Source organism: Leptonotus elevatus, chromosome 10 (assembly GCF_054856555.1).
Source record: "Leptonotus elevatus isolate MCC_2025b chromosome 10, RoL_Lele_1.0, whole genome shotgun sequence".
In the NCBI taxonomy this organism is placed as follows: Eukaryota; Metazoa; Chordata; class Actinopteri; order Syngnathiformes; family Syngnathidae; genus Leptonotus; species Leptonotus elevatus.
In genome coordinates, this window is record NC_141248.1 from 940,295 (window position 1) to 956,948 (window position 16,654).

Below are 16,654 nucleotides of genomic sequence, written 5' to 3' on the forward strand. Positions count from 1 at the left end.
ATGTAAAACTCAATTCTTAACCCAGGCGCCACTCCTTGCTTTAACACTATGTCTATTAGAATTTTAAAACTACTAATTAGATCTCCCAGAGCCGTTATTTTGATTGCTTAAAATTATTATTACATGTAAATACATGCTGATTGAGTAGCTAATAAAGCTATTCATTAATGTAAATTATGTATTGTATTGTATTGTATGTAGGTCCTCTCCTGGGACTACTGGAGTCCACACAGTACCCCGCCCCCAGTCAGACAGTATGGGTGAGGTGTTGGATCTTCAGATGGAATCCACAAGCTAACTGTTCATAACTTGTTCAGTTTTCTTTTTTTTTTACTTTAATGATACATTAGATAAGAATAATATATTAGTACATTAACATGATAGAATTAATAGGAAGTTGCACAAGATAAGTTATTGTGCTTCTTTCTGCTCTTTTTGAACATGTAAATTATGACATTGATGAATTATTTTCTTTCTTCAAATTATTTTACATTCAACTTATATTTTGTAATGTGTTTATATGTTCAATAAACCAACCTCTTCACTGACGGGATCCGACAATATCTGCCTCGTCAATATTTTAAAGCAGATGTAATGCCTCTAATGTTAAATTTTTTATGGGCCAGCCCATGGTAACATTTCTCTTAATGCCGCTGCTAAAAAGTGGTTGCTATGGAAATCCGACAGAGCCGTCAGCGGTGCAAGAATAGTGACTTACAAATGTTTTAAATGTTTTTTTTAATACAATAAAATGGTCGCATAGGAAAAATATACATACAGGCACATGAAAAGTCAAAAGGCCAAAAAGACAGAAACATCGATAATCTAAGTAAACAGAGTAACAACACATGAAAGCAGAGTAACAACACATGAAAGTGTGGTTTACTGGAAAAGGCGATGCCTTATGAGATTTTTCCAGAAATACGTCACAGCTCTTCGTGCATAGAGTCCATAATAGTTATGATGCCTTCAGTGAAAATCTACAATGTAAATAGTCATAAGAATAAAACAAAAACACTAAATGAGAAGGTCTGTCCAATCTTTTGGCCTGTACTGTATATAAATTAATATAATTAAATCAATATAAATATTATACTATTAAATTACCGTTGTCCATTGCTTGGTCAAATGTGTCATTTCTAGTCAAATCAAGCAATAGTACAATAAAATAATCAAACAGTATTGGAGTCACATGGGAAAACTCAGAAAGTCCTCTCAAGAGGATGAGAGCATATATATGCCCGATTCTGCAAGATATCCTCAGCAATCTTCTTGATGCTGGCATCATTGTTCTCAGGAGAATCTGCAAATTTAAACCAATTGAGAAAATAATTACAAATCAAAAGCATTCATTTATATCCAATGGTTACAGGCCAAGATATAACATGGCACACTACTAAACTACTACTAAACTAAACACTACACCTAAACATTCCTAGTTTATGTCTTGATATGATTTACCTATTAGAGTAAGATTCCAATTGCGTCCAAGAATACAAAACAGATGTTCACTAGCTTTTCTTGTCGTCTTCAAATTTTGAAAATGTTTAAAATGATTTTGAATATACATACATATATACAGTATATATATATATATATATACATATATACAGTATATATATGTATATATATATATATACAGTATATATATGTATATATATATATATATACAGTATATATATGTATATATATATATATATAGAGTATATATATACATATACACAGTATATATATATACATATACACAGTATATATATATATATACATATACACAGTATATATATATATATACATATACACAGTATATATATATATACATATACACAGTATATATATATATATACATATACACAGTATATATATACAGTATATATATATATATATATATACATATATACAGTATATATATGTACATATATACAGTATACATATATATACATATATATATATACACAGTATATATACGTATATATATACAGTATATATACAGTATATATACGTGTATATATATACAGTATATATACGTGTATATATATACAGTATATATACGTGTATATATACACAGTATATATACGTATATACATACAGTATATATACGTATATACATACAGTATATATATACATATACACAGTATATATATACCGTATATATACACACATATATACCGTATATATATACACATATATACCGTATATATATACACATATATACAGTATATATATACATATATATATATATATATATATATATGGGAATAAATGGGACTCTCAGACTCCGACATTTGTCTCCAGTGTTCACAAAACACTGCAGACACTTATTTTCATGTTTTACAACATTTTAAGTGTAGTGCTTTCAGATTATAATTATTTACAGAGTTTAGTCGTTTGATTTCCTCCAAATTAAGTCAAATCAAACGTGGTGCCACTAAAGGCAACCAAGGGAAGTATACCTCCCCTTTTAGTCTTTAATTTTTCTAGTCCGTTGTTCTGACGACCCCCAATTATACATTAGTGTGAAATGTTTTAGTGCATGAATACATTCATTTAAATTAAAAGTAAAAATAGGCTCATTAAAGAAAGAGATTCCAGAATTGAGGATTATCTTTGTTTGGATTACAAACCTGAGTCTCTGGACCGATGACGAAATTCACTTCTGTAACAAGGTAGGATGCCGTTATTATGACATTTGTTCACTTTCGTGCTCAAGGGGCACATTATGGTGTATTTCGACTTTTATTGGTGGCTATGTCCATTTTTATTTTTAAGTGATGTTCAAGGCGAGGAACTCTGGGTTATTTTGAGGCAAGTTTCTGAGACGCGCTGCTCGCTGAAGTTGGCTAAACACACATTGGCTAATGATACACTTGTCCTAATAATTGCATATTTTCATACACTACTACAATTTAAACTTTTGTGCTGATGGCAAATAAAAATAGAGATCTCAAGAGGCTATTTTTGGAGGAATCTCAAAATTTACTTGTTTGTCTAAGCGATTTATTCTTGTCAAAAGCTCAAAACTAATGTCACCACTCATACGTAACCTTTTGTCAGAGAGGGTCACATATAAGGCTCTTATTTTTTGCGGCTCCAGAGAGATTTGTTTTTTGTTTTTTTGGTCCAATATGGCTCAACATTTTGGGTTGTGTGGCCACTTTCAAAATAAATAAATGTATAACGCGGTTCACTTTTTACTGCTGAGAGAAATGTGAGAAAATGTAAATGCCTTGATGAGAAAAAGTGTATAAACTTTGGTGAGGGGTTTTAGAGCCTTAAAACATTTATAATAAATGTAAAACAAAGCTATAACTACTTCACGGATTTCATTTATTGAGAGTATTTTTTGGAACCTAACCCCAGCGGAAAAAGAGAACACTGTATATCAGACTCGCGGTGTATTTTCATCAACAATAAAGTTTTGCATGGTTTATAGATCATGTATGTGCACTAAATGGTAAAAAATATAAATAAAAAGTCAAACTTCTTTTTGACAATTTATTTTGTTTACGTGTTACATGTTTTTAATGCATTAGCCGATTAAATTAATCAGAATATGCACGAAAGGGTGACGTGATCCTCGTAGCATGTCCTGGAATTTTATTCATGCATACTGACGGCCTTGTAACGGAATGGAATGGACGACGAATCGATCCCCCGAGGTTATTACAACTGCGCTCCAGTGCTGAAGGTAAATATATATGGAGTTATGTACCCGCAGATGTACAGAAGCGTATTGCTGCCACGCCAAGAAAAACAAAACAAGAGCCACATCACGTTTTAACATCATTTTCATGTTTTTACATAAGTTTCATGTTTTAACATGATCATTTCACGTTTTAACATGATGTTAAAACATGAAACTTATGTAAAAATGATCATGTAAAAAAACTTGAAAATTATCATTGATGCATATACCAAAAGGCTTTAGTTTGTCGTACGAGTCGACATGCCATATAAAATTAGGCCCAGGGTTAACGTAAACACGTCGGATCAGGCGATTTCTCCGCCTTTGCTCAACACCACGGGGGTCTAAAAACTTTAACAGATGTCTCACAGTACTGTGGGTCACAACATAACCGGCTTAGATGCAGTGGAGATGATGTAGCTTGTTGCCGTGGAGCCGTCTGTGCCCCTCCAGCTGATCCAGAATAAATGACGCTAACTCCAGCGGGTCCGACTGATTCTTCCTCCTGTACAGTCACATGCACTTTAAATTCTGTCTGAGAGTACACATAATTATTGCAACGCCATCAACTGTGCTAAGCAATTGTATAATCTCGCAATGCCTTAAACCAAGCATGAAATAGAACTTAATCAAATTGTTTAAATGAAATGCGTTATCCATTCTGCAGACGCGCTGCTCCTCTGCTACTACTGCTTCAAAGCGATTTTCACGTTTTTACATAATTTTTACGTTTTTACATGATAAGTTTTACGTTTTTAGATGGTAAGTTTAATGTTTTTACATAATTTTCATGTTTTTAAATAAGTTTCACGTTTTAACATAATATTTCTCATGTTAAAACGTTATATGGCTCGTTTTTTTTTCTTGGTGAGGCAGCAATACGCTTCCGTACAGATGCGACATTTGTTTGTTAATAAAAAAAAAAACTTTTATAACATAAACTTATGTTTGTGTGAACGCCATAGGTGTAAGCTCTGAAATGTTTTTGAAATTATGTTTCTATCTGCTTTAGGAGCTGAGATATCAATTATTTTTAATCCTGCCACAAAACATAACTTATTTTGAAAAACAAATAAGGAAAACATTTCTTCAATGATGACGCACCTGCTGCTTGCCTCTTGCTTTAAGCTTCTCCGTCCCGCATGACGTTCTGACTGCTTTGCCCTGACTGCTCACGTCAACATCACACACAGAAACTGTGAAACCAGTCTTGACTGCTTTTGGCCAGGAAATTGTGCTCTTTCGTCCATTCAATATTAAGAGATGTCCAGTGTTTTGGCATTTTTGCCAGCGCTGCCTTTTTGCTGCTGTCAAAGAAGGCGGCGAGGAAATGACGTATAGTCAGATAGCCACATGTGGAGATTTATTTACATTTATTGAACCAATGATATACGAGATTTTTAACTGAAGCCACTCTTGGCCAATACAGACCAGTTGTGACAAATGGGGGTGGGGATGATGTTGGGTCACATGAAATAAACCACGGCTCATTTTCTTTAAAAGGCGGACAAACCAGCGCTTAGGGTTGCGCAGGACACGTCACTGAAAAGTAGGACTGTTCGGCCAAAATCCGGACGTCTGGCCACCCTATCGTGGCATGATGGCTAGCTTAACTTCCATTTGATATATTCGTAGTTTTGATTGACATTTAAGTTGCGACCGCTGCCCAACATGAACACAACGTTCTCCCAAACTCATATTCAATCGCTAATTTACGACAATTGTAACAATTATAGACCAGCCACCCTCAAAAATGTTCTTTGTTCTCTTCCTTTCCTTAACATTTCACTCTTGAAAATGTGCGTTCAGTCAACCTTGGTGGGGTGAGATGTCTTCGTTCTCCCCCTTTTGCCTAAACCAGAGACAATCCAAAAGAGATTACACTCTTTTGAAGTCAACCACAGGCCATCTCACCAGGATGTGAATGTTTATTTGTCACCAGCCAGAACCACGAGTTTATGGCATCAAAGTATTTTATCGGAAAGCATCTTCACCCCTGCTGACATCGCAGACTGGCAATCTGCAAACTCTTATCAAAGTCATAAAATAACATGGGCCAAAAGGTCCGTTGGAATCCTGGTCAGTACATTCCAGCCTTCTTGGAGGTTACACGTGACCAGAGTGCCTCCAAGTGGTCACGATCAGAACTACCCTCACATGAAACCAATACTCCACAAAGCAATCTTACACATTTCACATACAAATTCACCACATACAAGTGAACTTACGCACAACTGAATGTTTCACGTCATGTTATGTCTTTGAAAAAGGAATGTCATAGGTATTTCAACAGGAATGATGATTGTAAACCCAGAGGTTATTTAGTTACTCCGGAAAGAACGAAATTATCTCATGATGCGTTATTAGTTGATATGTATAACGATAACATGTTTTGCTTGGAAGAACTTGACTTGCCAGCCTGCCCAAATTTAATTCTTAATTATTTGATCATTTGGATCTTAAAAGTCTCTGACAGCTGGTTTCCCTCGGGACACAGGCACGCAGAGGATCTCGGCCTCAGCAGCTGGATTTGGGCAGCTGAGATGCGGACCTCCTCGCGCACCGTGAGTACAACTCTGGCTGAAGCCCCTGACCTCGCCTGAAAGCGCCATCCACCTTGAGCCAAGCTGCACCGCCCCTCATCTAACTGTGGAATATTTATTGGTTTTTTTGCCTTGCCTTTTTCGGAGCAATAGCCGCGTCTCATAGCAAATTTGACATATCGCTGGTGCAACTTCCATTTCAAATATCTCACAGATTTGGCAAGTAAAACCTTTCCTTTCTACCTCGTTAAATTGTTCGTTCCTATTTTTATTAGCTTCATTTTTATCCCTTTTCTTTTCACCGTATGATAGTTAGGTAGGCAGTGTTTGATTCTGTATGTGTAACCGTAGTGAATAAATGATTGTTTTTCTAAATTTAGTTCAGTCTCAATCGTGCTTGTGTCCGAGTGGATTAGTGATTATTTTATTAATACAAATAACCACAAACATTGAATGTGGCGACTTCAGATTATGAATAAATAAATGAGGATTTGGATTTTATTTGTTGTGTTTCTCCAAAACTGAAAGTAAACAGAACGTGGTGCCCCTATAGGCGATTGAGGGAATTACGACTTCCTCAAGCGCCGATCAAATTACTAATTCGTCCAAAAAGACAACATCATTTATCGCTACACTAGCATGCAGATAGCTGTTAGCATTACCTACGGATGCCTGGCTGGTAGCTGTAAATGAGTTTGACAGGTGGTAACTGGCTTAATTGAATTATTTTTCAATATTCTGGACCAAGGCTAATTTGTAATTCACTCTCCATGTTTAAAGGAAGGGAATGTGCCTTAAATTACACTTTGAGGTGTTTTCATTATTTAAAAATAAAGATAAATACAACTTAGTCTTCATTTATTTTATAAAAACACTTTTGCCCATTAAAAAAGAAAAACATTCAACTCAAAACGCAAATCATAGCAGTTCAGATCGTAGGAACACAAGTTTAAGCCCTTAGTAGGCTGGCTACCTTGTTATTTTACACATGGATGTATGAATGTTTCTGCCTCATATTGCACTTAAAGTTGTATTCCTAAATCCTAAATGGCTATACTAGACATTTTGAATTATTTTTTTTAATGAGGAAAAGCATTTTACTAAATAGATGAAGACAAAGTACTATCTTTTTTTTTTTTGCTGATCCAAAAAAAACTATCCGATCCGTGGCTCAAATCCGTGATCAGAACCGAACCGTGACTTTTGTGATCCTTTGCACCACTTGTATTGACCAAGCTTGTACGCTTCCATATCCTTTCCCCAGGAATGAATGTGTCGCCATCACTGTATGAGAGCGGCTTGTCTCGCCTCCGCGACAACCAGTGGCGACGCTGTGCTCTTGGTAATACAGCACACGATTGGGAGGCGTCTTTTTGGTTTCCGACTTATAGTGTGGCTATATGTCCGGTCCAAGACACACAGCAAATGTATCTGGTAATCTGACAGAGCGACTGTCATGAAAGACAACAAATTTGTGTAGTTTGAGTTTAGCATAAACCAGGATTTTTTATTTATTTATGTAGTTTTGGTAAGAGGGTGGTTTACTTAAAGAGATGATAACCACTAGAAAAGGACGTAAAGGTACAAAATAATTACAACTTGAATCCACTCTGGCCCATGGAGTACAAAACATATTCACCATGAGCCATCATCTTGTCGTATGATAACTTTCCGTGAAATGAAATCATGGATATTTTGTCATTTTCATTTAAGTAATTATGATAATGCATCAGATTTATATAGTGCTTTTCTGGATACTCAAAGATGCTTTACAATGCATTATTCATGCACTCACACATTCACACTGTTATGGCGGTGAACCACTTAAATAGTAGGGGTGTGCCCCAAAAAATCGATTCTAATAAGAATCACGATTCTCATTTAGTACGATTCAGAATCGATTTTAAATGTCCCAAAATTGATTTTATTTAAATTGTTTTATACTGTCTTACCTTTGTCTGTGTGTGCCTTTATTTGGAGCGCTGTTCATGTTGTACCCAGTTTGGCCACTGAGGGGCAGTGTGGTTCAACGCGGTCTAATACACTGTTAAATTGTAGCCACATTAGAGAGTAGAAGGATCAAGTTATTCCAATAAAAATTAGTTTTTTCAGCGTGGAGCCGTTTTTTTGAGTGATAAAAGTGCCGCGAGTAGCACGCTAATTAGCATTAGCGAGTCAGACTGGAGTAGATCATTACAATTCCTTGCACATCTATAGATTGAAGCAAAAATCATTGTCAATCAAATCATTTTGAATAAAAAAATCGTTTGTAATTGAAAATTTATTCTGAATCAAATCGCAGACCCAAAAATCAAAATCGAATCGAATCGTGAGACATTCAAAGTTTCCCACCCCTATTAAGTAGCCACAGCTGCCCTGGGGTAGGTTGATGGAAGTGTGGTTGCCAGTGTGTGCCTACAGCCCCTCCCCTCTGACCACCACCAAACATTTGCACCTTTCAGGCACCAGTGTGAGTGGCACTGGAGGCAATGTGTGTGAAGTGTCTTGCCCAAGGACACGACGCATGACTTGGAGAGAGCGGGAATCGTACAGCAGACCTGGTTACTTAACGACCGGCTCTACCTCCTGAGCCACATATGCTACATACAGTGAGTAAGAAATTTTCCTCGTAGGCGCAAATATATAATCAAAAAATCACATTGTATGATTTTTAAATAATTAATTTGTATGTTAGTGCTGGAAATAAGTATTTGAACACGTGAAGAAATAAAGGTTAATATTTGGTACAAAAGCCTTTGTTTACATTACAGAGGTCAAACGTTTCCTGTAGTTGTTTTACCAGGTTTGCACACAGTGCAGGAGGAATTTTGGCCCACTCCTTCGTACAGATCTTCTCTAGATCTCTTCAGGTTTCGGTCCCTGGTGTCTTTTGAAAGCTCCTTGGTTTTGTCCATGGTAGCAGTTGTAGTCTGACAGATTATGAGGTACACATATGTTTTTATGCATCTAACAACCTCAAAAAGGTGCTTCAAAGTTAGATTAATAAATGGATCAGAGGTGGACTTTTTGAAGGCACAGTAACAGGTCTTTGAGGGAATTCTTACTGATTGGCACGTGTTCAAATACTAATTTCCAGCACTAACATACAGATGAATTCTTAAAAAATCATACAATGTGATTTTAAGATTTTTTTATTTTAGATTGTGACTCTCACAGTGGACATGCACCTATGAGGAAAATTTCAGACCCCTCCATGATTTCAAAGTAGGAGAACTTCGCAGGAGTTCAAATACTTATTTTCCTCACAGTATGCACATTCCAACATGAAATAGGTGATACATGGACTTAGGCATGGGCCGGTTACTGGTTTCAAGGCATATCCTGTTTGAACATAGTCAGTTTGAAAGCCACCAAAACTTTTCATATCCATATCCATGTCCATATCATTCCTGCATTATAAACGTCTTCTTTTCTTTCTTTTTTTATGACAATGCTGTCTTGAAAATAAGGTGAATGTTAGTGTCGCAAACAGTGTTTGATAAATCTGGCTTTTTAAGTTTAGTGGCTTACCCCATGTTATACACTTGACTATTGGTCTCCTTTTGTCCATTTTAACCATTTATGTTCTCATACTTGTTCACTGATTATCTTGTCAGCACAATCACAGTGGAATTTATTTTTGATTTTTGATTAAATACAATATGAATACAATATGGGGAACGAGGGAACAGTAAGCTATTTTAGGTTGATACACTAATAGGGTAACATTATACATCTTTATTAAAACATCGTCGACTCAAATGTGATGGCCTATGCCATTAAACTCCAGGGCTGAAAATGAGTCCCACTGTATCTATGTATAACTTCAAAGACTAAGACTTCCAGCATTGTGTACATCTGTTGAACACCAGCGCTATATAAACTCATTCTATTTACCATTTACCATCACAGGTTACAAAATACATGTTAGACTAATTTAATTAGTGCATTTAGTTAAATTTTATTCTGAAGTACCTTTTACAAAAAAAAAAGAAGTTATGATTATTGTTAAGCAGTTGGTTTCTACTCATCTAATACAAAGTGCATGTATTTTATTTTTTAAGTGTTTTTACAGAAATAATTCCAGTATTTGTGATTGTGGAGCTGCAGGATTTTTCTCATTTAATGTTCTACATTTAATTCAAATTTATTTATTTTAACTTAAGATGTGGTACATGTTTACAAATGTAAATACTACTGCTGCTCACCACTCCCCTTCAGGGGATGGGTCAAATGTGGAGAACAAATGTTGCCCCACTTAGAACTAATAGATTGTTTTCAATAGAAAAATAAGTTGTTGGTAATTACCCGACCACTACCGAATAATACATTTTCAAGCTATAATGGAAATAAACGTGCCACAGCATGCCAGTGAGTGTTTTTGGAGCAATACAAGCACAATATTGTCCTGATTGAGTCAAAAGGGTCTACAGTATGCAGTGGAAGGACATATTCATAATATTAAAATATGCAGAAAAGTGGACTTCACAACTATCAATGCTAAATCATACAGGTTTCAAGATAAATCTAGTACAGCAACGGTGTCTCTCTCTCAGCGTGGAAATAGTAATCCTACAAAAGAATCCCAATTTGTTTAAATAAATGTACCAATAAAATGATTAGGTGTTTTTTTCTCTTTGTAACAGAACGGTTGGTTGTTTTCTCTGAGGTAACACAAAATGCTAGGTGAAAGATGAAAGCAAAATAATTTCGAAGTGCCTGTTACGATGCTACTTTCACTTTGTGTAAATCAACAAAACATCACAAAGCACTCAGTATGAGACCCAGCATAAACTACCTACTAGGACGTCAAGTTACCCAGCTAACATTAATAACAAAGATCAAGATAAACCGTGCATTTTCACGAGGTGTTACATCATGAACTCGCCGAAAATGGGGATGTGTTCGCTGAGGTAATGACTGGCCGATGATAGTGACATCCTGATTCCTGATAATAGACAATATTAAATAATCGTAAATATAACTTTGATGTCCAGATTTGTGGATGATCTTGCCTCTAGAGTAAGGTTATTATTCCATCAGAGTCTGATACCGGCCCATGCCTACATGGACTATACAGATTACACTTGTTGTATTTACATACGTTTTTGCAGTTGAGTCATCCAATAATTGTTCTTGAAGTAAGCGTCATTGCAGAAAGTGTTTGTGAGCAACACCTAGGAAAAAGAAGACAAAATCACACACATACACCTTACAATTAAATGCCTCAACATTTCTCTAGCAGTCCATTTAAAGTTTTGACAATACAGTATTATTGTTTACTACATTAACTGGCTACATACCTTTAAAAAAAGGGAATAACATGATTCAGTCTTAAGTTTTTTATTTGTTGTGCGACATCAGCATTACTTTTGCCCTCAGATGGCCTGCGGCCCGCGGCCCAGGACCACAGCCTCTGGTCCAGCTCGCCTGAATTGAATTGCATTCCAAAGATGGAGAGAGGTATCTTTGTTCGCAAGATTTCTGAAATTCCTACAGTCTTTCACACCATGAATGCACAACCCCTCATAGCCTAGCAACAGTCTACCTACATTGTTGAGTATTGTTCTAAAGTGTGGCTAGCAGTGCGGGAGTCCATGGACAGAACTGATACTGCACAGCTTATTTGTACGTTGTTTACGGCATATGTTTCTGAGAGGAATTGCTTGGCTTACTGCTGTTCGGACACAAAACGGGTGGTCTTTGAGATTTCAACATTCTTCTGTCTGGTTATGGAGCGTGTGTACATGCTTGTGACAGATGGGACTCCATCCATAGCAGATAAAGTAAGTGGATGGGCAGCATGTTGCTCTGTTCTTACACCCCAGATGATGTCCTTACACTGTATCGTGCATCAAACGGTGTTGTGTGCGAAACTTAGCGGGGAGCTTAAACACACTTAACTTTGAAGTGTTCCAAGTTCAGACATAACCAGTAACAAATCTTATTTGTCTTTTTATGCACTTTTGAGGTATGCCAAAATTATTATTTACAGATTAAAAAATTTTTAATTTTTTTTTATTTAAGTGAAATAACACCTCATGTTCAATAAAATATTTATTATTGTGTTTTTATGCTGTTTTTGATATCCCTTTGCCATGTTTCCAAATTTAAAAGGGAGATGAATAAAAAAAGAATATTTTTTATTCATATTGGTCTGAAATGTGTCATTATCAACTGTTTATTGGGCGCCTAATGTGTCTGGCCAGGCTACATCTCTTGATTAGAAAATTTGGCCCAAATGTATTATCAATTGAATAGCCCTGTTGTAAACCTTTACATATATTCCCTCATCATAATTACCTCTGCACCGGTTTATTACTGTGTATCGCCAATTCAGGAATAATTCATTTAGAAAGAAGAAGAGATCAAACAAAAAATAGCTATTCCAGAATAAAACAATTATTCTAGACAAATTAATTTGGTATTTCAACATTAGCATGTGCAGATTCATGTATAAGCATTTAATGTATCAACATTTAATGGCTATAGAAAGACAGACGATGTCTGAAAGATGAATGCTAACATTTGAATGCATGTGGAATGCCTAATTATAACAATAATGTTAAATGACATTGAATAGAATGGATGTTAAAGCTGCTGAATGTAGAAAATTTAAATTTCGAATGGCTACTGCCGCTTGTCGCCCCAAAAAATGAAACTGCACACTTCCTTCTTCACGTACACAATGCGCATATGACATCCGAACCCGAATCCAGTCTGATAACTATTAGCAAAGGCCTAAACCCGGACGTTGGCAGGAGTTCCCATTGTCAACATCTACCAATTTCCTGGCGTATAGCTAATGCAAAGCTGCTCAATAAATATTGCAAATAATAAAGGGGACAGTGGGCATCCCTGTCTTGTGCCTCTCTGTAGAGTAAAACTCTGAGATGTAATCCCATTAGTAGTAACTGTAGCTTTAGGAGAATCATATAATGCTGACACCCAGTGAATAAATGACTTCCCAAAGCCAAATTGATTTAAAACAGCAAAGAGGAATCACCAGTTAACTTTGTCGAAGGCTTTTTCTGCATCCAACGATATAATAACTGCCTTTTTATCATGCCGCTGTGACATTTTAATAAGGTTAAAGAGCCTCCTGTGACCCGAGGCCTGGTCCGGTTTTGGTGGAAACGAAAGTAGCCCAGCAAGTTGGCTGGGGTCACAGAAATAAAGCGTTATTCTTCTAAAAACAATTTGTGTTCAAAAGAGTGATAAACTTGCATCACAAAGCTGCACATTAAAAAAAACTCAAACCCCATTACCGCCGGACACTATTTTTCAGTTTGTATCACTGCACAGCGCACTGCATATCCAACTGACAGACGCGCGTTCCACCGTAATCATAACTTTGAAAACTCACGATAACATGTCTGACTATGACGACAATGTCTTTCGCACTGAGCCAAGGGGGTATCTTTATGAACCCGAATATACTGATGCCGATATTCGTCAGACGGAATTAGAACGGGCAGAGACAGAGAGAGAGAGAGCGAGGAGGGATAGAGAAGTGGTACAACTTGATGGTGGCGCATCAGCTGGAGCCCTGAGAGAGCGGGTGACCGTCACTGACAACTGGGGTGCATTTGTTTGAAGTGCTCGGAAAGCGGTGAAAAGTGTGCGGCGATTCAGGGAATTTTTTTATTGGTAAGCCCGGGAAATCACGCGTCCGCACAATTTTTACATATAGAACAATATAATATAGTGTGTGGTGTCACAAGAATGCTGCCAGCTGACGTGGTTGGTAATCTCACCTTTTTATTTGTCTTCACAGAACCGGCTACTGTTGGCCGCAGCCAACGCCGAACACAAGAAACTTTACTCGCAAGCCGAATTAGCACACGTTATCAACAATGTATGGATGAGTCCCTTTCCACCGCGAGACGACGTGCGATGCGTTAACAAACACTCAGACACGAAAATACAAAACAGAATGTGCAACACAGGAACACACAACACACCCTAGTTATACAAGCTTATAAAGTTTATAATACTATAATAGTTTTGCTTTCAACACTTCGAAACAACTTGTTTTGTGCACCGCGCAGTGATACAAACAGAAAAATAGAGTCTGACTTTTTTCTAATGGGGAGTTTTTGTGTGCAAATTCATCACTCTTTTGAACACAAATTGTTTTTAGAAGAAAAACGCTTTATTTCTGTGACCCCAGCCAACTTGCCGGACTACTTTCGTCTCGACCAAAACCGCACCGGGTCTCGGGTCACAGAATGCTGTCAGCAGTAAGTCAGTGCTGATTGCACACAACTTAAGGTGAGGATGCCATACAGACTCATGTCCAAAAACCTGAACTATCCCTTTAATGCAAAGGACAGAGAGGAATAAAATGAGTAAAAAGTGAAATAAAAATATTGTATACTAAAGCCAAACAAAACAAATACTTGGTGTTTTTGCGCGTTTTGGCCTCTTAGTGGCAGTATGGTGCCGTGCATCCATTGTGTACACACTGAGGTAAGCCTCCGTAGTGTTCCTAAAGGGATGATCAAAACTCTTGAATGGGTCTGGTGAATGATGAGAGCACAGCGTGGGGGAGGGTGACTCTCTCAATTTATTGTTGTTTCTGTAGTTAAGAACACTAGGAGGCTTACCTTGCTTTCTTTATATTTGTTTCGCATTGCTCAGCAGAGAGCCAGTCGCCATTCTACGTCACTACGCACTGAATGCGTTTGCAACGTAAATAGCAATGGCGGCATACGTAATAAAAATACAGTAATACAAAAAAAAGAAAAAAGAAAAAAAAGAAAATATTTTTGAAAAATGAATCTCATAGTTATGTTAGCAATAACCAAATAAATCATACAGAGCAAACTTGTCATTACAGTCAGGGTTCCTTTAAAAGGACGCTTAGGGTAATCTAAGTCACAATAAAATTTCGATTAATCGTCCAGCCCTATCAGCAACATTGGACTCTTTTTCGAGGGACTATTTGCTGACTGCTAAACTGTACTCAGTCTGCTCAGGGAGGGAAGAATATATACTATAACATAGTTTAAATATATAGTTAGCTACATAGAGTAGCAATTGTGGTCCACACGCTATTTTTATGGTGAAAGGCATTTTCCTGACAATACAAAACTTAATAAATGTAAAAAAAAAAAAAAAAGACGTTATCTCCATTTGTCATTGTGTGTCTTGCAAAGCAGACTGGATGAGATCATGGCGATTCTTTGCACATCTATAGATTGAAGCAGAAATCATTGTCAATCAAATAATTTTGGATCGAAGATCGATTATGAATCGAATCACAGACCCGAATTGTGAGACTGTCAAAGATTCCCACCCCTAATCTATAGCATTTTGCATTGTGTCTATATCGTATATTAGACACAGTCATGTACATGGCAAAGATCCACTTGCTCAATTCTTGCTAAAGTGTAATGGGTTAGTCTTTTTATCCAAGTTTGGACATATAGTATCACACATACCTCATGGTCATGATTCCGAAGACCAATGCTGATGGAACGGCTACTTCTAGACAGGACAGCTGTCATGGCATACAGGTTGATCAGCACATCTGCTACTTTCTTCAAAATGAGCTGTTCATCCACGATATTCTAATGCCATAAAAACAACAATACCTTGTTAAGGGTTTTATTTTGCTGCAAATAAAAAGATGTGAGGATAACACGAGCCTGTTTTGGTTCCCTGAGATGTGTTATTACGTGAAAAAGACAAAGACATGGAACGGCACCTTCTAACGTCGAAAGCCATTCAGAAAAGAAAACAAAAATATTTTAACACGCACACACAAATACAGGTCAACTTATAGCTAGTAACCTCTTGCCTGTATCAAATCGATTATCCTCTAAAATTGTCATATGTTACTGTGAAGTCAGTTGTACAAATAGAGTGTAAACCAAATTTAGCTTTTTATCGCATACCTACTGATGAAGCTAAAAGACTTGGATGGGTTGCAGCTTACAACCGATAGGACTCCAGGCACCAATCAAAGTGTTTGCGGATTTGCCGTGATAATATTTTACGAGGATAGTAGAAAAATTTTCATATATTTTACTTGCTAACATCCATTCAGACAAAAATTGTAACAGAGGTGTCAAATTACGAGTTTCAAATCACATTAACGAGCCAGATAGTTAGCGTCCACTCCAACTGCACACACCCAACTTAGTTTTTAGGGGTACCTTCTTCAAAACAACAGTTACATATGTAACGACGGTTCTATCAGTCCCAAACGACCACCGTGATGCTGAAACAGCACGGAAATCCCCCACACGCATGCGTCACTCGAGAAAGAATTCATAAAAGGACATTTCCATGGTTCCGGCTGACGTGATCCTCATGTATAAAAAAGGATAGCAACCGGAACTCAGTCTCTCAGCACCTTCTTGCGCAAATCAACACGAGGGCTCTGAGTGACAAGCAATGCTAGCGGTCGTTCGGGACATAC

General features: G+C 36.9%; 1 protein-coding gene across 1 annotated transcript in view; it reads right to left on the reverse strand.

Annotated features, from left to right (window-relative positions):
* Positions 1-721: 721 nt before the first annotated feature.
* acad9 (acyl-CoA dehydrogenase family, member 9) overlaps positions 722-16,654 on the reverse strand; it is a 91,190-nt gene continuing 75,257 nt past the window's right edge. Inside the window, exons 16-18 of the mRNA XM_086086036.1 lie at positions 15,672-15,800; positions 11,330-11,402; positions 722-1,303 (exon numbers count right to left, since the gene is read on the reverse strand). Of these exons, the coding sequence (XP_085942162.1) occupies positions 1,203-1,303; positions 11,330-11,402; positions 15,672-15,800 (303 nt within the window). The 3' untranslated portion in view covers positions 722-1,202. The remainder of the gene's footprint in view (positions 1,304-11,329; positions 11,403-15,671; positions 15,801-16,654) is intronic.